The following is a 27,952-nucleotide window of genomic DNA, read 5'->3' as shown; positions in this document are numbered from 1 at the left end:
GAACCACAGGGTCCTTTCCACCAAATTAAAATCACTCTCTCTCTCTCTCTGCAGTTGATATGCAAAGTCTCCACGCTGCGAGCCCTGTGCAGCCGGCATACGGAAAAGCTAACGGCGTTCAAAGCAATATACCCAGACATTGTTCGAGCTCACTTCCCCCCCTTGTACAAGGAGTTGTTTGGATCAGACTTTGAGCAGACCATGCCGGTTGACGGGTAGCACTTCCCCGTGCCCACCCCGCTTGGGGGAATTTACACCGTGGGGAATGTCAAGCATAAATCTGAGACACTTTAGCAGTGCCCTGCACATACACACACCTGGACGGACGACACAATGCACACACACACTTTTCCCCTTTTTTTCTTTGTGATTTTTTTCTTTTTCTTTTTTCGTGGGGGAGGAGGTAGTAGACTGGGTTCGACTCCAGTGGTTTATTTTTGGGGTTTGTTCCCTCCTTTTACTGACACAGGTGGGATTCTGAGCCCAGGGGAGAGGATAAGAAGATGAAGACACTTGTTTTTCCTGAACGCTCCCTCGCTCTCTTTCTCTCTCTGGCTGAACCTGAAGAGTCCATGCATTCATTTTCGAGAACGGTCCCCTGGCGATTTGTCACAATCAGCATAAATCGTTTCCAAAATGGAAAAACGATTCCCAGAGAGCAGTGGCCTGGAATACAGCGTTTTCAACTTTTTACCGGGACAGCAACACAGAAGTCCTTTTCAAGCCAAGAACATGAAATAAAAAGTTGCGATCAAAAAGTCGATTATATGAACTGGTCCAGCAGTTGTTGTAGCACCAAAAAAAGTCTACGTTGAAAAATACGTGGTTAGCTCCTTCCTCCCTGTGCACTGTTTTTCTTCTTTCTTTCTTTTTTTAAGATGTCAAACCAGCACAGAATAAAGAAGAATACGAATTGAGAGAGAAAGAGAGATATGGAGAAGGAGTGTGATGTAGAGTCAACACAAAACATCACCTTTCTACGAACAATCTCGAAAAAAAAAAACCCCGTAGAATTCTGGTAATTCTAGTCGCAATTGCTTTTAGCCATCAGAGACTCCATCTACCATAGTTGCTTAGTGATATCGTTTAAGGCCATCTGCTATTAAGTCCCTCTCCGGAATGGTGTTAACGTAATGTAACGGTCCGGCCACCAACATCAATGCAATGCAAGGGTCCATTCCACCTGTTTTCTAACGTGTTACAGGGTATACGGTCATAAGTACAACTATACAGGAAAAAAAAAAATGTTTATAGAATCTATTTTAAATAACATGTATGATATTAGTAGCTAGACTATTCTTAATTGTGAAAAATTGATAAGGCACTTTTATTTGCACCTTTCTTTAATTTAAGACTTGTATATTTACCTAGTGATGTGTTGCATGTATAAATACCACGGTTATGGAGAACGATTGCTGGAAACCCTAACGCTGCTGAGGGAGGGTGCGTGTTTGCGTGCGTGTTTGTGTATTTATTTGCGCGAGGCGGAGGTTGGTGCTGGGTAAAGGCAGATCGCGTGATCTGGGGTGGGGGTCGGGGGTTTGTAGCAAACACTCATTGTCCGCCACCTTTAAATTGGAAATATGGTAAAACATGTAGTTCTTGTTGTTTCCCTCTTGAAAAACTTTCCATTGAGAAAGGGCTGTTGAATGCAATACGTCACATGCTGTTAAATGGTTCCACCTAGCGGTGGCGTGTCACATGACTGCGTGAAAGAGTCAGATCTGGTTTAAGAATGGTTGATCTTTCTAAAACTGGCTCTTGTTAGGGTCTTTGCCCAGCAGCAACGCTCATCAGGAACGTAAGAGTGGAAAAAAAAGAAATATTCAAAGCCTTGTCTGGATGAAATCCTCTATTTTTGTAACATTATACAGTGCTTATGAAGCCTATGAAAGAAAAAGGGAAAGAGCGACGGATGATTTAGCACTTAATCCTGCAATAATTAGAATCTGTGTTTTTATTATTATTATTATTTTGTCTTTTTCAAAGAACAAGACAATGGTAGTAATAGTGCTATTTTTTTTTAAATGCCTAACTGTTGTGTGTTGCGTGTGTTCGTACGTCTCTTGAATGTGCCATAATGGTCTTTCCTGCTTTTTTGAGTCTGAAAAAATTTGTTGTATTGTAACATTCCAGTAAAACTATGTTGTGACGTTTAGAAAATCCCAATATAATCCAGAAACAAACTTCACCGATCACTTCTACTACCTGCTAACTTACATTTTGAGAAACTCTTGAGTAGATCTTGGTAGCTTCATGTAATTAGTTTTCCCCATGACACAAAGTATTTTCCTCAGGGAAGAGTCTGTCTAACTTAAGCCGGTAGCTTAAACTCGTTAGTCAGCTCTATGTTGCATCTAAAGCTCAATTATTTGATCTCGATGGGATGTTTTGAGTCCAGATAGAAATAATAACATATTAATAAAATATATTGCATTACTATTGGCAAAATAATAGTCTGTGCAATGCATCCCCAAGAAGTCATTCTTATCATCTAATCTGTGATTGACATTCCAGGTTCATGTTTAGTTCTTTACACAATAAATCAGCAGTTTGTGCACTACAAGGCACAGGGACAGTAATATTGAATAATAATTGATCAGGGGTAATGAGATAAGTTCCAAAACCTAGTGGGCTGCCTACCTAGACAGCATTTGAGCTGAGCTTCTGGCACAAAATGTGTCTCAAAGGGGTGGAAAGTAAAAGTACTCAATTTTGGCCCAATTTTAAGGCAATCCCAGAATGTACTGCGACAATATCTGAAAAAACATTCTTTCAGCGGGGTGTAGGAGTCATAGACATGAATATATATCATTCAATAGTGAAAAGAATAGATAAATAATAGTTCAATCTTATTAAAAAAGGTCATATTTGCCCAAATCTTATAGGCAAATTATTGTGTTTTTAGCATAGCAACATGCTAACATTAAACTCCATTGGAATCAATTGCAAGCAGAGACAACCCATGTGTTACACTTAAGGAGATCTATCTGTGTTACATACAGAGTTGGTGTCTATATATATTTATCCAAATCAGTCAATTAGAAGTTCTGTTTTGGAGGATGTTGCCTATGTAGACAAGCAGACAGGAAGGCAGCTCACTAGAAACAGAACTGAACCCAAAACAACTTTAAAATGATGTTAGAGTACAAATGGGAACAAACACTCATCTGTTACCGTTCAGTGGTCTTGTAGATCTTTTTTTTTATAAAAAGCTTATTTTTCATCTTTCGCAATTTACGGCCTCATGTCCTTCCATGTTATTCACTAGCATAATTGCTATTAAATTAATAGAAGAGAGTAGTCCACTGTCTTTATCAAATCACCCAGTGAGCTCCAAGATCTAATTCCCACAAATCCAACAAAGCAAGATATCAACCTCAAGCGTGCTATGCTAATTTCCAGCTTTGTTTTTTTTTTTCTGGATGGGGATTTGTTCTAATCGTCACTCATAATTGTTTGAGTCTATGTGCCAAATACCTCTTCACGATTTCCTCCACCTTCAGACGTACACACGCGGGCGAATTGTCGTACGTGACAAATACGGGTTTCTACAGGGTAACCACTGTTGTGGAAGCTGTAGTAAAGTCGCGTTTTACCACTTTTTGCATGTTGTATTTTGTCAGTGTAGTTTGTATTAGACTTTTAAAGCAATATGCTATGGGATAGAACTTTATTTTTTCTAATACAAGCAAAGGTACTTAAACACATCTGGATCTGTGTTATCTTAGATGTGTGTAGAGAAAAGTTCTCAGTTTCTTTTATCGATGGTAGATCCATATGTTTTCCCTTGTAAATTATTTTTCAACTGTGGTTTCCCTTGTCTATCTATGTGAGAAGCAATATACGTCCGGAAGTGGATGCGAGAGCGTGTACAAGCGGAAATGTGTGTGTTTGTGCTATTTGTAATGTTTGCTTAACGACAAACCCCCAGACAAGGCTTTAAAAGATCAGACGCAGCAGGGTGAGATGATGAATTACAAGAACGTACGTTTTTTTTTTCTTTCTTTTTATCCAGGATGTAATGTTTTACGTAGCACTGAGCTTAAATCACTTGATGAGGCTGTACAAGCATGACACACTGCACCTCGACATAAATTTCGATTAGAATTATACAAACACAACAAGGCCTATGCACTCACGTTTGAACGAAAGGAACATTTACCGATATTTTTTCTCAATTCTGATCGACGGATTGAATGTGTCATGCTCGCGACAGCATCTGAGCTGAAGGTTGAAGTGTTACCAAAATTGACGTCAATCATTTTCTTTGCGTTTTCTTTCCAAAAGCACAGCTGATGCGTTATTATAAGTGAACTATGTATAGATAATTGACGAAAAGAAAAGTCTTTAGCCATAATCAAATGTCAAGCAATAATATATGGTATATTATGATTCATTTTGTGCATAGGCTTTGAACATCTGCATGTTAATACATTTTCTTATTTATCACGTAAAATTTTTTTTCACTTTGGGTTTTTTCGCTCTCTGATTGTCTTTTTTTGTTTGTTTTATTTGTATTTTGACTAGTTCTGTTCCCGGGTGGAGAACTACGAACGTCAAGGGCCTGTAAACTGTACAGCTACATTATGTTTCCCTGTCCTCCTTTCGGCTTTTAATTCACAATATTTAATGTTCTATCGATCACATGTATAAAAGTAACTTTGTAACTTCTGTCTGTATAGGTAAGAAGAAAATCCTGCTATTAAGACCCGCTCAGTGCAAATATTTAACTGTTTTATCAGACACATCATCCTGTACAATATCTCTGTTTTGAGTATACTTCTCTCTTTTAGACTTAGTTCGGTTAGCGGTAGGGTGTGCGGACATTAATTTTTGTGTTATACTGACATGTGGTGTTAGGTAAGTTACTTTTGTGAACAAAAATTATGGATTCATAGACTAGGCCACCCTTTTAGTCAATTAATTTCAAAAGAGTATTGATGCATTATTGATATTAGGACTTGATAATAATAATAATAATAATGATAATAAACGATAAAGATAATGATAGTGGTAAATTTACTTTCGAATACCCAGCAAGTACCTGTATCAGTGTGCTAGTCTTGGGGCATGGCTCGTTTCCTTCCCACTTTTAAGATTATTAGCAAGTATCAGCTAAGTAAACATCGCAAACGTATTAAACGTCGCAATTTTAAATTTTTTGCAATGAAGATGATTGTTCATGCTTTAAAAAAAAAAAGGAAAACAAAGCAGCAGTATTGTGTTTCTTTTTGATTGTTTCGAAACTCTAGCTGGAGCTTATCTTCTGCTGGAAGGACTTTAAACACGCTTTAAAGTACCGGATTGTCTGCCGCTTATTAGCTCCCTCAATTTTTTTTGTATTTTTTTTTCTTTATTGCTGTTTTTTAAAAACGCGCTTTTTTTTTCTTCTTCTTCTTTCTATCCTAAATCCAATCACTTACATTTACATACACACACAATGGTTAAGTGTTATAAATTGTGGAGGACAAAGGTGGTTGTAAGAAGTTTTATGCGAAACTTCCTGTTTTAATCTTTGTAGCAAGGCAGAATCTATTTGCAATAATACATAGCAAACTACACTGAGTGCCTCTCAGTGGTACAGGATGCAGAAACTGTATTTGTCTGTTTTGTTTTCTCGTACTCAAATGACTGTGTTTGCACACGTAGGTGAATTCTGTCTTGTGTTACTGACTTTTCTTTCATCGGCCGTCTTTTTGTATGCAAATGAGGCATTTCATGTTTGTTTATAGCCATGCATTTTCTTGTCTCTGTGATGTCCTGTATTTTCTGAGATTCTCAGATGCTACTACTTCTTTTCATCCGAACAATTTCACGTTGGTTATGGGACATTGTATCCAGTCAGTTGGATGCTGAACACAAACCCCATTTGGATATTTACAGAGACAAACTGGCGGACAATAGACAATCCACTCTGTGTTCTCCCTGTTGTTTCCTGCCAATTAGGATTTAAGTTGTTGATTATGAAACAAAATGACTAATGCAATGTATTTTAAGTGTTCATATGTGTATGTAAAATGATGCATACTACACTTCTATTTCTTGTTGAGCTGAAGGGGAGGGCATAAGGGCTGGGGCAAGACGGGTTGGATTTTGCTTCTGCTTACCTGCAGGGGGGGGAAAAAGCAGAGAATGGTTTGCGGTTGTCAAATATTTTTACGTCACATGTTTGCTACTGATCTTAAAATGGGGGACAGTTGATCATGTACCTTTTTATTCAGCTCTTTGGAACTCTCTTTAAGAGATAGTCTCTTCTCTCAATAGTGGTTTTGCTCCTTCTGTTTGTCTGATTCTTAAATATGAAAATAAGTATTTTGATTCATTTTGTAAATACCGCTGTAAAGAAAAATAAGAAATTTAATGTTGTCTTTTAAATACTTTTCATTCTAATATGAATGTTGTTATATTGTACTTAGAAACTGTACCTTTAATATTACCTTTATTAAAAGTGCATTGGACACATCGATTTTAGATGTGCTTTATGTGCTGTTATCCATAATAAAATTTACTGCTTGTAATGGGCTTTTATTCAATGTTTGTCATATTTCTTTATGTAGTTCAAGGTTTGATTTCCGCAAAACCTTCAGAGATGGAAATGGAGGAACAGAGCAACATTTAAAACAGAACTTCAAAACTTACAGACACTAATGTTACACTTGATGGAGTGGGAGCCGTTACCTTGGTTTCAGAGAAATAGCAATATACTGTAGGCATTAAATGTGTTAAATATAAAGAAAATATGATATGGGCTCAAATAGTTTGAAGTGGGTTGCAAAGTTTACTTAACTCCAACAATATCATAATAAAAGTCTGTACTATTTCTAAAGATTAATTCAACAAGAATGGCCTATAAAATGACTCATGGTTTTCTTGAGCATACCATAGTCACAGTTATTTTTTAGTGTATTACTGAGTGAGCAAACCTAACCCTGACAGCACATGTACATCACTGAGATGTCTATTTGTCATCTGCATTTACATCTGCAAGATGTATTTTTAAAGTGTTTGCTCATCTGCAATACGTCTATAGTACGTTTCCTATCAGATGCCAAACAGACATTTCTAAATTGTCTTTTAAGATGTTTGTGATTTAGAATGTATGTAAAACTGACATCTTAGACGTCTATCAGATGTTTGTACACAGCAGATGCTTTCCAGATGAAGCAAACAGACATCTTGCAGATGTATGTGTCCTATAGATGTATTACAGATGAGTAAACACAAAAAAAATATATATATACATTTTGTAGATGGAAATGCAGACGTCTGATAAACAGCTCTGTGATGTACAGTATGTGTGCAATCAGGGTCAGAAACTACATTAACACTTAACGTGAACCAAACTGAGGAAAACATTCAGGTAATGTGTCAATTTAAAAGTCTAAGCATCTTGTCATAAATATTTGATAAAAGATGAAATAAAATAAATATATAAATAAGACCTATCTACATTTAATTGTACTTATTAACCTTAATCATTTACATTTAGCCATTTAGTAGACACTTTTATCCAAAGCAACTTACAAATGAGGACAAAAACAAAAAGAGCAATGATATATAAGTGCTATAACAAGTATCAGTTAGCTTAAACACAGTACACGTAGCAAGGGCTTTTAAATAATATAATAAACAAAAAACAGATTGATAGAAAAAGAAAAGAGCAAGCCAGTGATACAGGTCTTTTATATTTATATATATATATATATATATATATATATATATATATATATATATATATATATATATATATATATATATATAATTGTATAATAAATGAAAAGAAAATCTAATACATAAATATTAGAAAGGTAGTTCTCAAACGTGTCAATCTCAAACGTGTGACAGGAAGCGGAACCTTCGTGTCATGTTTTGGTTCTAGCCGGAAGATTCGTCTATCGCATTCTCTCTGTTATGATGAGGGACCGTCAGCCTGCGAGAGTCTGCGGTCATGGAAATAAAATGGTAGGTGACAATATGATTAACTGAATAAACACATTTTAATGCTGACCAGTTTATTAAACCGCAGTCAGCTTCAGTGTGCTGGTTTTTCCTCAGGAACGACGCTCCTGTCACCGGGCCGCTTGAGTTCTCCAGAGATGTGTTTGACAAGTTCACTCTCGCGCCCAGCGTCAAGGAGCTGTTTGCTCTTTTACACAGGTAACGTTAACGTTAGGTGACTGACTGCCCTCAAACCACACGATAAGTGCAGCTAAACTGTGTTAAAGTGTGCAAGAGCGTAATAACTACATAGCAAACGGCTCTTCGTTAACAGAATTAGAACGTATAACTATGGTTACAGCTTTCAAACTGTCAGTGCTATCTGATATGGGAAAATAATAGTCTAAATACTTGAATGTACATTACTAAATTTCTACCAAATGTCGATTATTACTATAGTAAAACCATGGTAATTGTTGTAAGGTATACTCTGTAGATGAAAAGGGTTTTAGAGCATCCTTCAAACCTCATTTGTCAGCAAGAAGGTTTTAATCAATTACATTTGAATCATTTAAATATAATAACTTAGTATGATCACTTTGAAAAAAATGCATTTTAATAAGTAAGTTTATGGTCGGAATAAGTATGTTGTTTCATTTTTACACAAATATATTGCATTATTTTATCCATATTTTGACATTTTATTTTCAGAAAAGTTGTTTGAAACATTCAAGTAGACAATTTAATTGCATGTATTATGCTTTTTTTTAAGTGTTTAAAATCACTCTTGTAAATGTTATTTAATATGGTAACCAGTTGTATTCATATTATATATATATATATATATATATGTGTGTGTGTGTGTGTGTGTGTGTGTGTGTGTGTCTGTGTGTTGTTTTGAGTAGATGTTCACATAGACAGTCTAACATAAGTCCCATTTTCTATCGCAATTAAGTAAAAAAAAAGTGTATATATATATATATATATATATATATATATATATATATATATATATATATATATATATAAAATATTATTTTTTTCTGTCTAAAATAACAGAAGAAAACAAGAGTTTTTAATGATGAAATGTTGTGATTTTTTTATTGTTTTCTTCAAAGCTCTGATACAAAGTCCGAGGACACCGGTGAGAAAAAGCCAGATGCATCCGCATCAGAAGCAAAGACTGTGAAGTGTAATGATGTTTCAGATGTCAGTAACGTCCTGGCATCAGATGAGCCCTCGTCTACATGCAAACAAACCAAAGCCAAACCTGTGAAGAGTACTGCGACTCCAGCGTTCCCTGAGCCCCTAGTGCCCTACCCCTGCTCTTCCACCCTCAATGCAAAGAACCGCAAGCTATATCTCAACATGCTCATCCACAAGAATTATTCCAGAGCTTCAAAGGTAGACCATCTCTCGTCCTGATCGCCTGCTTTAATTGTAAGGCCATTTTGATTGAGGTATATGGATGCAAGACTGTTTTCATCTGTTTCATATCGTCTCTCATTTTCTCAAGTGTTTGATGGAGCAGGTGAAGAACGAGGTGACAGAGTTTATGAAATACCTGCAAGATGTTTCTAGAGCATGTGCTGATGTGTACAACTATATGCCACCAGGCTGCACCCGCTACACTCAGGTTTTTATTTTAGTATTATTAAAAATAAATGTTTTTACAAAATCCATTGTTGTTTTTAATCTTTTTTTTTTATTAAATAATAAAAAATATATATTTTCAATAAAATGCTATTTTTCTTTTTTTATTTCATTGATTTGGTATGTTTTTCCCCAACAGGAATATTTCACAGCCTGTTTGGAGCAGGTGAAGAGTTACCCACAGGTTTACAGCATTCAAGAGATAATTAGCCTGACCAGTGTGAAGTTTGTGGGTGGAATATCCCTCATCTTTGAGAAACAGCTTCTTGCTATGGTACTTATTTTTTGATATGTATTTTCTTTTATCTTAAATGTGTGATGTACTGTTGCTTGTTATAACTATAGCTCTCTACTGTCTTTCTCCTCAGGGTAAAATAGACATGCTGGACACAAAAGTGATACCAGAAAACACCCAGCTTGCTGTAGACTATGAGACAGTGTCAAATGTGATTCCCCCAGCTAAAAAAGCTACTTTAGGACACACCGTAAGTAGCCTGTGTGTTTCTGTCAATTTTTGTTGTCTTTATATGGATAAATATCACAAAAGGGTAATTTTTCCCCCCAAAATGAAAAAAAAAAGTATTTATGGGAATTATACAAATTCTTTTAATTTAATTCTTATCATTGCTGTGCTGACAACAAGAAACCTGCTGTAAATAATGTCATGATTCAATACGAATTAAAAGTGGTGTTGTCTCTGTCTTGCAAAATGTGACTTTAACCACTAGGTGGCACTGCTGCATTTATTTAGATTTACCACCTTCATATGTTGAATTCTGTCCCCGGACCTCACTAATTAATTTTGATAGACCTCTGGAAAACATATATAATACTTGTGATAATCCTGATGTCTCTTAATTTCTGCAGGCCATCAGCAATGACAGAAATGCGGAAAAACTCTGCGTTACCTATGAGCCACAAGTGTGCTTATCTAAAGAGGCCTTCCTTCAGCTCCTGAATAACAGCTTTGAGTTCTCAGAAGCCTGGGAGCTGCCCGTTTGGGTCAAAATGAATCCTATGAGAGGTGCCCAGCCCTGTTGTAGATCATAAGATTATAATCCTGTCCGTAGTCTCACCTGATGAATGCGGTGGTTGTGCTCAGGCAGCAGTCAGAGTAAGACGGCGTACATCGATCCTCCCCTGCTGAAGACAGAGATGAGCTGGAGAGAGAGGAGTCTGCTGTTTCATGAAGAGAGCGTGAAGCTGGCGTTCAAGAAGACCGTCTCACGTCCGGTGTTTTTCCTCACTTCACAAGTGCTTCCTGTTGAAATGGAGCCTCCTCCTGAGGTAAGATGTTACCACGGTAAAAAGACCAAACAACAGACAGTGAAATATATTGTAGATGTCTTATTAGTAAATTACTATTGAATTATTGTAATTATTGGCTCTAACCCTAACTTATTATTTTTACTTGTAAGTTAAAAGTTTTAGATAATAATAATAAAAATAAAAAAAATATTTCTGCCAAATTGGATAGTAAATAGTTAAAATATGTATTTAATCATTAGTATAGCAATAATAACTATAATATATAACTACTGTATTATATAATTTTATATTACAAATTGTTATATATGTGTATATATACACACAATGTGATTATAATTAATCTCAAAATTCTAATAATACAGTATGACTTTATGTATAAATTTGAAATAATTTAATTTAATAAATAAATTAAACAAAAAAATTAAATTTATGCATTTAGCAGACGCTTTTAACCAAAGCGACTTACAGTGCATTCAGGCTATCAATTTTTACCTATAATTTTACCTATTTTTTATATATATGTTTATTATTGTATTATAAAACAGAAATGTTTAAAAGATTGGGAATAAATGTGTGCATAATTGTGTGCATATGATGCTGAAAATGCAGCTTGAATCACAGGAATAAATTACATTTTAAGATAGAAGACTGTTCTTTTAAATTGTAATAATATATTATACTATATTGCTATTTTTATTTTGGATCAGGTAAATGCAAAAATGATGTGCGTGTTTGTTACATTTTAGATTATATTGTACAACAGTTTTATATTATATATCTGCTAAATAAATGAATATAAAGTAAACCTATATAACAGTGAGTTGAAATGTTGTTGTTGTTGTTTTTTTTTTTTTTTTTGTTAAATATGAACATTGTAAATAATATTTACTCTGCCAGGACAAGATATCCAGGAGTGTGTTTGCAAATGATGATGCTGGGATGGATTTTGGGACTGATCTAACAGACCTGGAGTCATTTGGGGAGTCATACAAGCCCAGTACAAAAGTGAAAGAACCGCTCAAACCGAAAACAGCTTCTACAAATCCAACCGCAACTCCATATCAACTTACCCCAAGCCCCAAGAACCCGACAGAAGCTTTAGGTACAACGAAACGCACCTCAGCATCTCAAGACGGGTTGACCCTGGCTAAGGTCCAAGGAGAGAGCGACTCTTTGGCTGACAGAGGAAGCGGTACGCTGAACGAAAGTGCCATTTCAGAGGAAAGTGTGATTGAAGATTCAAAGGAGAAGATAGAAACGCCTTCTGCTCAGTGTCCTCCCACCAAGCGGCCCAGACATGAGATGGAAGACAACACGGACCAGGATTTGGATTCTGATGAAGAACGACTAGTCATAGATGACATTTTCTCCCCACAGAGACCTCAGACCCTGGTGACACCAGCAGAGGTGTCCTCCCTCCAAGCGCCCGACCCCCCAAGCGTCACGCCAGGACACACAAACCCTTTGGGCAAAGGAACAAAGAAGGGCATCAAAAGGCACAGAATATCTGGCGAATGCGATCAGCTCGGACAGATTTTGCGGATGCAGGACGCCATGCTAAAATCCGCTCCCAGCAAGAACCAGGAGCCTGTGAAACCCCATGTCCCGGAAGACAGACCTCCAGAAGCTAAAGCCCATTCACTGGTCAAGCAGTGTGTGACCTCATATCTGGAGTCCAGAGAGGGACAGGGAGAGGACGACACACTCCCTGCTGACGTTCCTGTGCTGCTAGCCTCTAAAAGAAAACGTTAGTGCTCAAAACACGCTCTCAGAGGCAAAGGCCACAGTCATGCTCAGGTTATATTTCATGTACTTTCAAATATGGCCCACATCAGATATTCATTGAACAGGTGATGCTCTAAAACTGAGACATATCCATAAACTTCTAGAAATTATTAAATTAAATTAAGGCAATGGAAATAACACCTGATGTGTGAGGAAGTACATTTTTTACTATACTGTAAGTATATATATATAAAAAAAATGTGCAATTCCTTAAACATTATCATGTACATTTCAGGTTTAAACATTATTTAGAATATTAAAATAATACTTAAATATATTTAATAATAAATATATATATATATATATATATATATATATATATATATATATATATATATATATATATATATATATATATATATATATATATATATATATAATTACATACACACACAAAAAACATGCAATAATAATAATTTGGCACAAAAATAACTATAATGTAATATAATGTAATATCTATTCTTAAATAGATTAGAATAATGTAACAAATGTATAATAAAAATTACATCTAATACGCTTTATGCCTGGTGTATGGATAGAAAGAATTTTATTATTTCAAATCTCGAATTTTTTTTTTTTTTTTTTTTTTTTTTTTTTTTTATTTTTTTTTTTTTACACTGTCTTTAAAAAACAAACATCTGTGTCACATGTAAGGCAAAAAATCAAGATAATGCTAGAATCATAAAAATATAATCTACCGTATAGCTGCATTTTATTTATTTATTTATTTTTGCGTTTTTAAGTCTAATTATTTTGGTCAGAGTTTCTTCTACAGAAACCATTATCCATCTATTGCAGGTCTCCTGAAGGAGGATCTTCAGGTCAGTGCTGAGGATGAGATGGACTACGATCCTCCAGCAGAGGGCAGCGTTCTGTACAAACTCTACAGCCTTCTGGATGTTCTGCTCATGGTGCGCAGCAATGTGGACGTCGCTCACCCCAGACACGACAAAGACACCTTCAGGGTGAGCTGGACACATGCTACACAAACACTAATGTTGATTATTGTGGCCCTAGTTGAAGGAAAGTCACGGCTGAGATATTCCAAACAACATTAAACTCATCCGTTCTTCTGCAAACAATAACAATGCATCTTATTATCATTATTAGTTATCATCGTCTGTGATTTTTAACTGCCTTCTATTGGATTTGAGTCAGTGTGACAATATGCCAAGTATTAATCTTTATAATTTAACCAGGGTTGAGTAATGTTCACCACTCCCTTTCTTTAAACAGTCTGCTTTCCTGTACGCTGCCGTAGAGTTGGGTTTGAAATCTTTTCAGAGTATTAACAGACTCTTTCCAGTCAATGGTTCTCTGAAAATGCCCTGAAAAAAAGCAGCACATGATTTACTCTTCTGCATCTGTTTATAGAAAACAGCAGTTGAATGGGTTCTCATTGAGTCTGCTCTCATCCAGGCCGTCCCGGTGCATGTTTTACCCAAGCTGGAGTATCAGCTGTGCTACGGAGCTGAGAATCTGACCCACACAGAGGTCTGTCAGCTGTGGGCCGAGAAACTTCTGCACTCCAGTACCGTGTCCTTCATCAGTAAGAGACCTGTTGAAAAATGTTTGCTTTCTCTTTAGCGATCATGAACTGTTATGCATTTTGATAGTGAATCTGCTGTATTTCTGTTATGAATCTGTTTGATCTAGTATGAGTATTTAAAAAAGATCATATTCACCTGTAGAAAAGAAAATGTGCAGTGTTACAGTGTTAAAAAAGAAATGGGCTTTTAATAACAATCAGTTCAGTCTAGGCTTGCCGCGATAGACAGTGTTGACGGTGTTAAGCTGCAACACCGGTTACATCAATTTGCCCACCGTTATACTGACCCCCACCATCATTTTGATATTTTTGTAGTTATAAAAATCTTTTCGTTCAGTAAAAGAACAGACACTACAATTAAAAAACTGAACAATGGCACCTTTTTGCCAATATTTTTACTTTTGCCATTTATCTAAGATGATTTTGAAAGTTAAAAAAAAGTAAAAAAAAAAAAAAACAACAACATGCGTTTCTTATTAAATTGGTTCCACAGTATTTGCTGAATTTTACTTTATTAAACTTTGTGTCATTTATTTATTTTATTTGACATCAAGGTATACACCATACCTCCAAGCATTCTTACTCGTTTTGCTAATAAACATTCTACGTCATTTGGTTATATATTATACGTTTACTTATTATTAGTTTTGTTTACCTATTTAAACTTTAAGTTATTTGTTATTAAATATAGCCTGACATATAGCATGTATTTTTATTTGTTTTGTTAATAAAACTTCTATATAGGCTTAAGCTTGCATTCAAGAAATTGACGCCAAATTACCGCTGATTTGAAAGTAAAAGTAGAATGCGCACGCAGCTTTTACAAGCTATTTAAAAGCGAAGAAAAGAGGGAATGCTCCCTCCCTCACACGTCATCTTACGATACGATAGGAAAGAAAAATTCACCGTCACAACTCTAGTTCGGTTCATAAATAATTTAACTAATTGAATGATTTGCTTGCATTACCAAATCAAATGAATCATTTTTGCATCATGCTTTAAAATGCTTTAGTAAAAATATATGTAGATAAAAAAGTTTGATGAATCAATTCATAACTGATACTAAAATACTAAAGTATTTTTCATGCTTTGTTATATTGTAATATTTTTATCTTCATTAAATACTAGACTTTTACAGAATTTTACCTCTTGCTTGAATCTAGTTTTTGCTCAAATGCATAGTTTTCGTGACCTCTCACCCTTACAGGAAATGTTGCGGCTGGTGCTGTATATTGAATGCTAACAGCCTAAACATGGATTTTGTTCGCATAGCTTTTGTTTGATTCTTTTTAGAGGTGATGTAAGTATTTTTGGGATTGGACCAGATATAAAATTGACAGGCTTGTGCGGCAGTTCGATACGGTAGATGTTTTGCCGGGTCTTCGAGCCAGTCACGTGACTGAACACTACCAATGCTTCCAATGATGATAAAAAATGACAACAACACTTTTTACATCATTTAAGTGAAAATCACAAATTAAATTAAAGTTTTTTTTTGTTTGTTTAGTTTTTTTCTGAATGAATGAAGCAGATTCAAACAGTAGTACGTATCTATGTTGTATCTGGAGTGGTAGTTTTGGTAACAAGGGGAGCACAAAAGTGAACTTCCCGCAAACTCCCTGCATGCCTCTCTCATGATGCATGACTCACTGTTTTGAGTCAGGGTTGCCGTAGCTACTAACATTTCAACTTTGAAAGGGCTGCGGAAGAATGCAAGCACATGTGTGACACATCGGTGTGGGTGGAGGGCTACTAGGCTTCGGGAGACTCCCTTTCTGCTGAACAGACTGCTGGAGTTTGAAGAATACATGTTTTAATCAATTCTTTGGAAGCCTGTATAACACTGACGGTGATTTAAAGAATGTCCACAATGTGCCTGCCAGCAGTCTGTGCCTGACACACAGAAGAATGCAGAATAGCCAGCGTATCGTCTGCTTGAGAGATTCTTTTAGGCTTATTGAAGGAATCTAATGTTTTCTTTGGATCTAGTCCAGGATCAATCCCTGCTGATAACAGAGCAGCCTGGTATCTTCACAGCCATGAGCCTGGACATATTTTCGCAAGGTTTAAGAAGACTTGAGCCGAGCATTTTACTGAGGCAGATTATTGCGATAAGTTGTAATGCAATAAAAACACAAAATAAAAGCACAAATGTATATTTCATTTCAAAATTACTTCTATTGTCTTATGGTTAATGTGTTCTGCTGAATGTACTCACAAGCAGTTATAATAAACTATAAAATATACTTTAATGTAATGTAGTAAATTTAAAATATATCGACTTTAAATGTAATATCAATAAACACACTACAGTTAGATTGGTTGCACTTTATTTTACAGTACGTGCACGTACATGTACTTAAAGTTTACTTACAGTGTATATATCTAAGAAAGTTCTGGTAATACAAGGTAACTACATGGGGTAGGGTTAGGTTTAGGGTTAGTACCTAGTTATTACATAGTTATTGTAATTACTATAATAAGTACGTAGTATGTACACGAGGAACAGGACTGTAAAATAAAGTGCTACCGTTAGATTCGAAGTACACTAAAGGTGCACTTACCATACAATTAAGCAAAACTTTTCTTAATACAAGGAGCAGTGATTATTATTTTATCATCAGTCTCTAATGCTCAACTATGTTGCATTTAATTCAGTAAAATTACAGTAAAAACCGTAATGTGGAAATCTTTTATAATGTAAAAAAGCTATTTTCTATTTGAATAGATGTATAAATACTCTTGTGATGCAAAGCTGCATCATTACGCCTGTCTTCTGTCACATGGTCCTTTAATGTTGATTTGCTAACTCTGTGGAAACCAAAATACATTTTTAATCATGATTTTTTTTTACACTGGTAAACTCAATTTATTTAAATTTATTTATATAATTCATTTGTTCGTATTTTTTTATATTTGCCCTGTAATTAAGCATTTTTTAGTGTGAAAGTTTGAAATCTTAAATGTCATTTAATTTAATTAATTTAGCCTATCCACACTGAATACGTTTCAATTTCGTAAAAAAACAAAAAACAAAAAAAAACTCTTGCTGACCTCAAAATATTGATTTATTGTTATTCAAACGAAGCCAAAGCAGGACCAATGGTATGAACACAGACAGAGTGACACAATATATCAATAATCAGGCTTTTTCTTTTTAATTTAATAAGTTATAGTTATAACCTGTTCCAATCGTTGCTCATCCTCTCTGGATTTAGAAGAATTGTTGGTGAAATGTCGTCATGTCCTCTGTTTCATTATTTTTTTTGTGTGTTCTTTAGCCAACAGCAGTGTTTCCCACACACAGATGAACAAGTAAGGGTGTGGAGATCTTTTTTTTTTTTTTCCTGGCATGAACTCAGAAAGACACCATCAGTGTGTAAAGGGCAGAGATACAACTGACAGACACAACGTGTGAACAGTTATTGCAACATTCACAACATTTGTCACAGCCTGAATTTGTTTCGCAGGTCAATACGTGTCCTTATGCACCACATGTTGAGACCGATTTAGATATTCTTCCGATTGTGAGCTAGTTTATGGCTCTGCGGACTTTAACTTCTTTAGCTATTGACTGTTAAATGGAAATGTAGAATAACCAACACTAAGGTAAATGTATGAAAGTATTATCAGACTTGCAAAAAAATTAACTGAGCAGTCTACCTGTGGTAGTATGTCAATTTAAAGGCTAGATGTTCAGAAACTGTGATATTTGTGTGTGTAGGTCGCATCAATGCACACACATCAGAAGTGACGCAGATGCAGAGTTTGCCCGACGACTGGATTCAGAACGTTACCTGCGACTTCAAGTGAGTGAATCTCAATATAAAGTCCAATTATAATCATTAAAATAAAACTTTACAAATTCCTAAAACTGATTTGAAGAATTGTAATATATATATATTTCTTTATCATTTATATAATCTATTCACTTTAAAATGTATATTTTAAATATGAATTAATTATATTAGAATTATATGTCTTGTGTCAAGTTTGAATGTAATTTAATGTGCTTCAATATTTCGTTTTTTCAGGCCAACTAGATGTTTAAACACCCTCTACCACTTACTGAAAAAAGTCTCGACGTGAGTTTCTTTCACTTTGTATATCTATTTAAAACGGTTACGGTACTTTACCCTTAGCAAGATTTCCATTTCCTACTGTGAAATCAGTCTTTCAACCAGTCTTTAAAAGTTTGTAAGTCTGCATATTAAGCTAGGATATGTGGAAGCATTTTAACATTAAAAATGACATGCATCAGTTTAGGTATTGAGCACTGATCTATAATCGATCAGTGGTATTGAGCCTGTATTTCAATGTTTGCAAGGATGTGACCTTAATTTTGTTTGCGTTGGAAAGCTTGTGTCATCAACTACACATTTCCTTTGAGCCGTCACTTTTTATAAAACTTTCTTTTAACACCTGCCCCCAGATTACAGGAAGGACGATACCTCTTAGTCCACAAACCTCGTGAGGGTTTCGTGAGCATCTTTAAAGCTAGCAATGAGACCAAGGCTGCTCGCAGTGTGTACCACCTGCAGAACGCGCACTGCGGACCCCCAGCTGTGACTCCAGGGATTCCCTGGGTCCCCCTTGACCCCTCACATGTCCTGCCATTTCACCAGAAATACAGCAGACCACCCTGCACCTTCCCCCCACGTCCACCCCCTCAGGTATGACCAGATTTTCACTTTGAAATGTAGAATTTTGCATGCAGTTTACCTTAACTTAATTGTTCAGGTTGTGGTGTAGTGGTTATAGATTAGATTTGGTAATTGAAAGGTATATAATATTTCCAGGAGTGATGTGGTGTAGTGGAAGTAGTAAAGAGTTAGTAAATAGAAGGATGGTGGTTAAACTATGGTGCTTTTGTTGAAAATTTGGGTTTGAATTTAACCTGCAAATCTCCTTTTATTTCCAGTTGGTGTGGTGTAGAGGTTGTTGCTCAGACTTAATAAATTGAAGTTTGCATGTGAACCCTTGACATGTTAAACCATTTTGCTTAAAGGGATACTCCACCCCAAAATGAAAATGTTGTCATTAATCACTTACCCCCCATGTAATTCCAAACCTGTAAGGGCTTCGTTCGTCTTCCGAACACAATTTAAGATGTTTTGGATGAAGTCCGGGAGTCTTGTGACTGTCCCATAGACTGGTAAGTAAGTTAAACTGTCATGGTCCAGAAAAGTATGAAAAGCCTCGCCAGACTTGCCATCCAAAATATCTTAAATTGTGTTCTGAAGACGAACAAAGCTTTTACTGGTTTGGAATGACATGGCGGAAAGTGATTAATGACAAAATGTTCATTTTGGGGTGTAGTATCCCTTTTCACTTTTTGTTGTTATCAGAGATATGCACCATATATTTACATACACACACTCACAGCCAACATAAGCAGTCAGAGTGGACAATCTTTCATGATGTCTCAATAACATTCCTGCACAGTTACCGCACCCATTCTGTCGAACAGGACTATCTGTCATGCCATGAATCTGTTTGAGTAACAGTTGATGGTGATAGGTACTTATCTTTAATAGTACTTTTATTTCTTTTCATTTCTGAGTGGGGCTTGGCAAAAAGTTTAGTGTGAATTTCATGCGCATCTCGTCAGTAAAGGCGCTCCTGTGATTTAGTAGTATCAGGGTTGCCAGGTATCCACAACAAAGCCTGCCTAGTTGCTTCTCAAAACTAGTCCAAAACTATCCCAATCACATTTCCAGGGGGGTTCCCCAATAAAAATTGCATTCCATGCATAAAATAATTTTTTTTGGCAGGGCTACCTTGGTAAAATTAGCATTTTAGGGGCTAAATATCACAATATTGTGATTAGGATTGCTTATACCCGCGGACATGGAAAACAACGTATGTAGCCCCTAAAATGCAAATTTTACCAAGGGAACCCCGCCAAAAAACGTTTATTTTATCACCAATAACAAAACGTGATTAGGCTAGTTTTGAGAAGGAATAGGGGAAAACCTGGCAACCTTGATCTGAATTCACATGCTGGATATATACTACTAATCACAGGAGCGCCTTTACTGACGAGATGCACACTGAAAATCGTGCAAAAAAATTTTTTTGCACAGCCCTGTTTCTGAGTTATCATAGTGATTACTATAGCAAACACTGCTCATACTTCCTAAACTTACTTAAAGGTGCTGTATGTAAGTTTTTACTCTAGCATAAAAATACCATATGTTTGCAGATAATTAAGAAACATGCTAAGTTAACATAATTGTTTATTTGAAAAACAATGTTACAGTCAGTTATTCTCCTTTGAAAATGTGCGTTCCGAGCCGGAATGTCGGTCTCTGTTTTGGTTTGTGAAACCCGGCCACTGTCAGTTTACCCAATTGTATTTCGACACCCCGGGTTGCCAGTTAGCAGAAAACTGTGTATTTCATTTAATTAATTGTCAAGTACACTCGTTGCTTTTGGTGTCGTCAATCTGGCAACCTGCGTGTGCATCAAGTCTGACGAGGAGGTGCCGGTGAAAAAAAAAAAAAAACCCTCTCCAGTCTTCTGAATTTGAACTGCAATACCTAGTTCAACCACTCTGTGTCAATCCTGCATACAGCTAGGGGTGGGCGAATTTTAATTTTAATTTTATTTTTTTATAAAATATCACGATTCACTATTTTATCTCTAATTCTTTGTCATGTTGGTTTTACTATTTTGCAAGTTGTCTGAGCATTACAGCCAAACTAATTTCCCTATTATAAAGACAAAATAAGAATGGCAGATATTTAGGCCAAAGGGCGACGATAAAAATGGTTGTTCTTATTTTTTAATAACAAAGATAAAAGAAGGACAAATATACACATAACTACACATAATATACAAATAAAACAAACAGTGCTTTATTTTCAGGTACAATCGGTGTATTTAGCAGGAACATTCAAGAAATTGAATGAACAAATTCAATTTTTGATTCCTAAAGCGTGATTTTTTTTTCTTTGTGTTTTGTTGCTTTATTAACGCTAAATAGTTCACCCAAAAAAAGAAATTCTGTCAGCTGTCTGTCAATCCTGTCATAGTGTTTTATTTTAATACCACCATTTACTCACTCAAAAGTGGTTTTAGACCTGAATGAGTTTCTTTCTTCTTCTGAACATAAATGCTATTTTGAGGAACGTGGAAAACCAAACAGTTGCTGGTCCACAGTATTTTTTTTTTGCTACCATCAAATTCAATATGGACCAGTTTGGTTACCCACATTCTTCAAAATATCTTCTTTTGTGTTCAGCACATTAAATAAATGAATACAGGTTTGGGACAACATGACAGTGAGTAAATAATGACAGAAATTAAATTTTAGGGTGATCTATCCCTTGACAGTAATGACAGTATGCTGCATATTTAATAGGCCTACTGTCCATTTAAGACCTGCACGCATCTAATATACAGGCATGTATGTTTTTCTCTCAACTGTTCACTTTTATTTTAGACATAATCAAGTTTACATGTAAACCTTGTGTGTTTTGACCGTATTAGCGCAAAATATAACTTAGATAACTTAACAGGCTTTAGCTCGCGCGCTTCGGGTGTACTCAGAAAAAGCACAGGTCAGAGCAGCGCGAATGAAACATTTAAAAGCACATGCAAATAATGAGAGGGTAACTCTAGCACTGAGTTAACACTGCTGTGAATGGATGTGGTGTTGTACAGTATATGATGGAAACACCAGAACTGCAGCTGATAGAATGTGCACTTTAGCACGATACTACGATATTTCTTCAAAAGCAGATAATGAAGACATTATGACGATCAAAAATTGTCATATCGCACACCCCTGCATACAGCACCTTTAAAGTAAATTTAGATTGTGGGTGTTCTCTTATAAACAGGTCTGAGACTGTTGCGACTGGGTTATGTGTCAGGACCCGTCGTAAAGAGATCCACCCCATCCTACCTCTCGCTTTGTAATACTCTTACATCATCGTGTTGGCCCGAGGAAACATGACACTTGAAATTTCATTGACGCAAAACATACGCCAGAACCTGGGATGTGTGTCATTTGTAAACCATTGAGCTCCATGCTGACACTTTCCTGTGGTGACATGCCTACTATATGCTTGTCCTAAGGCATGCTGGGACTTTGGATGTGGATTTACAACTCAAGAGATTCTGTAATGCTCCAGTTCATGGGCATCTACTATTGGGATTTAAAACAACAACTTTAAATCTACTTGGATAAACTAGTGACACAAATATTACTATCCAAATGGTTTTATGTCATAATTTCTTAAGTTTACTTTATTCTCACACAGCCTAAAAGTGGAAAAGGACCTAAGCAACGCCAGGGAAAAAACGCACTCAGACCACCACAAGCAGCCAATCAGTCGACAAAGAAGAAGCGTAAGAAAGACACAAGAAACAAACATAAACAGGCATGGATGGACAACATGAGAGTCAAGCTGATGAAAGACATGCAAAAAAGCCTAACCAGTGAAGATGGAAAGAATGGAAAGCCTTGATTTTGGAAGAAAAATCATTTTTTTTGGGCGTGAAAACCAATTTATGTTCAAAAGCACTTACTACCTTCTTTAGCATGTACATATTTTGTGTAACGTTGTGTAATACAAATGTGTTGTACATTTTGAAACAATCCTTACCAAATAAGAATCGAGTTTACAATTAAAAAAGTATCCTATTTTGTATTATTTTGTCTGCAGCAAATAAAAAATAAATGCTTTAATATAAAATCGAAAATAATTATTGTTACACATTTTTATCAGTAGCTATGTTTCCATTCAAATTTGCTAATTTAACTCATGCATAAATAAGAATAGTGCATAATGTGCCTCAAGGAACTCTTTTAAGATTTTAAATGCATCTTTGCATTTCAATTTTTTTTTTTAAGCAATATCCCAAAATGCACATTAAAATAATTGGATGGAAACATAGCTACTGACATCCTGATGTGTTTTCTAACAGTATTTTGGGGCAGTTTTGTCACAGCTCTGAGAGAAAGATGTGGGTGTGTCCAAATAATAAGAGACCCACCCTACAGTGTATACTAATTTGCATACTATCCACATCTAATATAATGCAAGCTTAGAAGTAGTTCATCCTTATAAAAGGCAATGTTAAAAACTGTAAAGCCGGAGCTGTCTAGAGATGAAGTGTGCCTTTCAGCTGATATTGAGTAAAACCCACTGCGCAACTGAAGAGGAGGAATGTGTCATGGTTCACTTTTCAGCTGAAGACAGTGCCAATGAATGCACAGCAGTTTTAAAGATACATTCACCTAAAACGAAGTAATAGTTCCACTTAAGGTAATGGATTTAGCTAAATGCTAATGCTTCCATACGCTGTCTTTTAAACATTTATTTAAAACTGTTCTTTATGTGTAGATTCTTGTAATTCTTAACTTTAAAATGATGTGAGCTCACATGAGATGAAGACCTTAGAATAAAAAAATAATAAAGGTGGTTTTATTCTGTAAAAGGAGGGTCGCCCCTCATGGCAGTGGCCATGTTGAGATCACATGACAAACTGAATAGTATGCACTTTTTCCTCTTGAACCACACTTCCAGTTTAATAAATGAATCATGAGTGACACACAGAGCAAACAGGATATTTCTGTAATGGCATTTCAACCTGGAAATGTTCTGCTTTTGAGTAATGCTGCATCTATAGCAACAGGAGTTCAGTATAAAATCTAAGACAACTTTTCTACACACAGAAAGACAAAAAAAAGAATACACATTTAAATTTCACAGTTTGTATGGTTTTTTTAATTTATTTTTTATTTTTTGAGCATTTGTGCACATTTGCACAGTTGTTTAGCAGAGCATGAATTATAAATGTGTGTGATCTTGCCTAGGGTGGGTTGTTATGAATGACACAAAGCCCACCAGAGAAAGACCTCTAGTCTGTGCATTAGCACCGTGGACAGGTTTGCTCTATTTTTATACTCTTTATAGACCTGTTTGTAGATCTGATTACTTTTGGCTCATTTCACAATACTAATATTTATTTCATTTTTATTATTAATAATAGTACATTTTTTTTACTTCATTATTACTGCACTGATTTTCATTGAATGGAAAATAAAAAACACCAAGACATTTTTTTATGTGCTTTTAAGATTTATTTCTTAATAAATTTGATTCCACTCTTATTTTAGTATTAGTATAATAGTCTTATTGTAGTATTATAATACATAATTTATAAATATTTTGAAATAGTTTTATTTTACAATTTTAGTTACATTTTTAGTTTGAAGTTTTGGTCATTTTGTAAGTTTTTTTTTTTATTTATATATATATATATTTCTATTTAGCTCATTTATTTTTATTTCAGTTTGAAGTTTGGTCATTTCAGTACCTCAATTTCAACTTCCTTCAGTTCGTTGCAAAGGGCTTTTATTAAAAATAAAACGGTTTTCATTAGATTTTAGTCATTGTTTTTAGTCCGTTTTTAAAATATATATTTAGCTAATTTATTTTTATTTCAGTTTTCAAGTTTAGTATAATTGAACTTCTTCAATTTAATAGTCATTCAATTTAATTTGAATACTTTTTAGTTAGTTGCAAAGGGAAATTGTAATTTTCTTTTGTAATTGTTTTTAATTTTAAGTTATTCTACTAAAATTCATTTTTAATTCATGTTAGTTACTGAAAATCATTTTAGTCTTAATTAGTAATAACAACACTGGTTCATACATGTTTGAAAATGACATGATGGTTAGTAAATGATGACGTAATGTTCTTCCTGGGATTTTTGAGTGATTAGTTGGAAGTCACCGCTTAACAAATAGTTCACTACCACATTAATAACTTAATTTCCCTTCTGAGACCTCAGCGATGGTTTCCCACTTCCTTTCATACTGTCAGGTTTATAAACGTCCACAGTAAAGCTCTGCCCCTATAGACTGTGAGGGGGAGAGTGAGTGGGCGTGTCCTGGAGGGGTGGAGCTCAGTGGGCAGGGTGAAGAAACTCGTGGACCGCCTCTGCTTATTTAAACACCACACCCTTCATCCAGTCCACAGCTGGGATTGTTCTGCACAGCATCTGAGATCTACTGATCACTACAGGTAAGCTCAAACCTTTTCCCTTAAGCTGTTAAACCTCTGCATTAAGGCACTTTTCTTTTTTCTTTTTTCTTAAATAAATCAACATCTAAAGAAAATAACGGATTACTTTTAACTTCATATGGTACTACAATACTTTGCATTAAGCTTAACTTTTTTTTAATTTTTTTTTTACATTAGCCATTTTGAATGCAAATCAATAGATTCCCGAAGAAAGGCTCTTTTGAAACTCTTTGAAACTTGAACCACTAGATCGTGAGGAATGAGCTATAGCTGGTTCTGTCTCACATGCTGTAAGGAATTTCCCCAGCATGCCCCTCTCATGGGTGTGCCTGTTTGCTTAGGTTTTACCCAATGTTGGTTTGTAAAATTACTGTTTACTGGTCCTGCTCTCATCTAATTACCTAGCGACCGCAGCATATCATACGTACCGTCTGGAATTTTTGCTAAATTCTGCATTTTAGAGGGAAAACTAGCATGATTTACATGCATTTTTGTGTTTTTGCATTCATTATAGAATTAAAAGTTAATGAATTAATTAGAAGTGTACAATAAAGTAGTAGTAAACTGACTTTTCTTGCATTATCGATTGCATCTCACAGACTATTTCCTTGACAGATGATAGAATTAGTTGTTTTTTTTGCATTAGCTTTGTTTTAAGACTGACTATGGTAGGATGACTAAGTTTTTCTCAACACAAGAAGGGGCAAAGGAGCATTGTTCTCTGTGAACTGCCATGCACTCTGCAGTTCTGCATTACATAACCCTGTGAAGCATGTGACGGGACACTTAAGAGTCTTCTCTGAAAGCTGAGACTGCACTTTAGGATGCAGAAAACCGATGTAAATCCGATGGTTGTTCAATTTACAGCATGATAGATATCCGACGCATAAAGCTAAATAGAATGGAAATGATTAGGTGTGGCTGCTCTCCACAGGAAGTCCAGGATGGCGATGATCTCGGAGTTCTTAGGGCAGCTCACTCTGCAACTCGGTGGGGTAAGTTTTCATACAGAACTTTTTTTTATAATGCATAAGTAATATTTCTATTTTAGACATAATATGACATTTAAAGGGGTCATGAAATGAGAAACCAAATTTGCCTTGATCTTTTGGAATATAAGAGGTCTTTGTACCTTTAAAACGTCCTGCAAGTTTCATAGCTTAAGATGTCCTCGCCATTATAAACGAGCCATTTATTTAATCAATCTCTAAATACAGCTCGTTCTGGATCCATGGTAAGAAGTGACGTCACGGTGCGAAGTGACGTTCCAACCATTTGCATATGACCGCCTCCAGCACAAGACAACTACGCTCATTTCGGATCGTTGTCGCGCTGCGCGCCTCACAAGTGTTCAGTCGACGGACAGCGAGTGGGTCTGTGTACAGGAAAATTACAGTGCCACGCAGATGTGCTGTTCCTGGCTGTGGACAAACAACATCTTTGAATACGCTGCCGAAAGATCCTGACGTCAGGGAAAAAGGGATGCAGTTTATTTGTATAAGAGAATCTTGAAAATATGTCGCCTTTCTAGTAGGCCTACATGTAATAGAAGATTAAAAATGTTGCCTTATCAATGCTGCATCTTCAAATATGGCCTGTGCATGCATTTTTGTCCGCAGTACACACTATCATTTCATTGAAATTAGGTAAATAATGTTGAACTGTTAGCATATTAAACTATAGAATAATTATGCAACAATAAACCGTTTTCAAGTGTCTCGGGTTACAATTTTTTTATTAATTCAAAATAGTTTCACTTTCCATGTGGACACGGGCTGATCCAGTCTTCGTTGTTGTGGTGATGGTTCATTTTCCTCTGATTCCTCATCTGATTCCGGCTCAAACATATAAGGTTTTATCATTGCAAGAGCCATCGCTTCGAATGCATCACTCGCTACTAAACAGTTACGCTCAATCCGCAAATGTTCCGTCAAATGTCGTTAGCCAATCATAACAGTGGGCGTTAACACTGAACTCTTAAAGGGGAAACAACCCAAAACAGACTGTTTGAATCAAAGGATGAGAAACAGGGTGGGAAAATGTCATAATTCACTACATTTTAAAAGTTTTTTTTTTTTTTTAACTATAGTAATACTATAATTGCACCTAGGGGACCATAATAATAAAATAAAAAAACCCATGTCATGACCCCTTTAAGTGTGCGCCAACTGTTCATGGGATGATCACATTGTTCCTCTCTATAGGGGGAGCCCACTTACCCCACTGTGGTGCCAGAGCCGAACTTTGATCCAGATAAGGATGCTGCTAGAATCGAGACCGCCATCAAAACTAAAGGTAAGAGAGCTTGACGACGTCATGTGAGCAGCCAGATGTATTTGTGGCATCTTGTTCAGGCCTGTAATATGATGATGATGATTATGAACCATTTAACAGATGAGAGACATTCATGTTTGGTTGTGGGCTTTGACTCGGCCCATGTCTTTGTGGGCTGTGCCTGTAATGAAGTAAAATGGCCCAGAATGTGCAGCAGTGGTAGAAGTGAGTCATCATCCTGTCTGGAAGGGATTGAACCACATGTGGAACAGTTTCAGGCCAACGTCTGATTGCAGCAAGCAGCTTTCCTCTGCCCTCAATGACTCCATACTCAATTCTGTTAACATTCTCAATGCATAAATGACGCTTCAAACTTACCTAACTGTACAAAAAAAAAGATCCAAAATAATGGCCGGATTTCAAAGCATTTTTTTTTTTT

At 35.8% G+C, this 27,952-nt stretch overlaps 3 protein-coding genes across 5 annotated transcripts in view; all 3 read left to right on the top strand.

Moving 5' to 3' along the window:
• The window catches only part of LOC113067023 (nuclear receptor ROR-alpha), a 249,280-nt gene extending 242,754 nt beyond the window's left edge, over positions 1–6,526 (top strand). For both annotated transcript variants that reach the window (XM_026239201.1, XM_026239202.1), the window contains one exon: positions 55–6,526. In XM_026239201.1, coding sequence (XP_026094986.1) covers positions 55–219 — 165 coding nt within the window. In that variant the 3' untranslated portion in view covers positions 220–6,526. The remainder of the gene's footprint in view (positions 1–54) is intronic.
• A 1,333-nt stretch (positions 6,527–7,859) lies between these two features.
• Positions 7,860–23,761, top strand: LOC113067022 (little elongation complex subunit 2-like). Of its 2 annotated transcripts, none has more exons than XM_026239199.1 (15): positions 7,860–7,965; positions 8,059–8,160; positions 9,060–9,345; positions 9,458–9,577; positions 9,734–9,868; positions 9,963–10,079; positions 10,462–10,618; positions 10,697–10,881; positions 11,761–12,610; positions 13,447–13,613; positions 14,068–14,197; positions 17,922–18,006; positions 18,232–18,282; positions 18,630–18,870; positions 22,468–23,761. In XM_026239199.1, the coding sequence occupies exons 1-15, from the start codon at positions 7,952–7,954 to the stop codon at positions 22,672–22,674; spliced, it is 2,847 nt and encodes a 948-aa protein (XP_026094984.1). In that variant the 5' UTR covers positions 7,860–7,951; the 3' UTR covers positions 22,675–23,761. The 2 variants fall into 2 exon arrangements, with proteins under 2 accessions (XP_026094984.1, XP_026094985.1); XM_026239200.1 differs by lacking the exon at positions 22,468–23,761 and adding an exon at positions 17,479–17,512 and having other exon boundaries at positions 18,630–18,726.
• Positions 23,762–25,144: 1,383 nt separating this feature from the next.
• LOC113067021 (annexin A2-like) overlaps positions 25,145–27,952 on the top strand; it is a 7,596-nt gene continuing 4,788 nt past the window's right edge. The window contains exons 1-3 of the mRNA XM_026239198.1: positions 25,145–25,239; positions 26,174–26,234; positions 27,444–27,534. Of these exons, the coding sequence (XP_026094983.1) occupies positions 26,184–26,234; positions 27,444–27,534 (142 nt within the window). The 5' untranslated portion in view covers positions 25,145–25,239; positions 26,174–26,183. The remainder of the gene's footprint in view (positions 25,240–26,173; positions 26,235–27,443; positions 27,535–27,952) is intronic.

This window comes from Carassius auratus, chromosome 50 (genome assembly GCF_003368295.1).
Source record: "Carassius auratus strain Wakin chromosome 50, ASM336829v1, whole genome shotgun sequence".
Taxonomy (NCBI): Eukaryota; Metazoa; Chordata; class Actinopteri; order Cypriniformes; family Cyprinidae; genus Carassius; species Carassius auratus.
The sequence above is the reverse complement of the archived record's forward strand: the minus strand, read 5'-3'. Positions and strand labels throughout refer to the sequence as shown.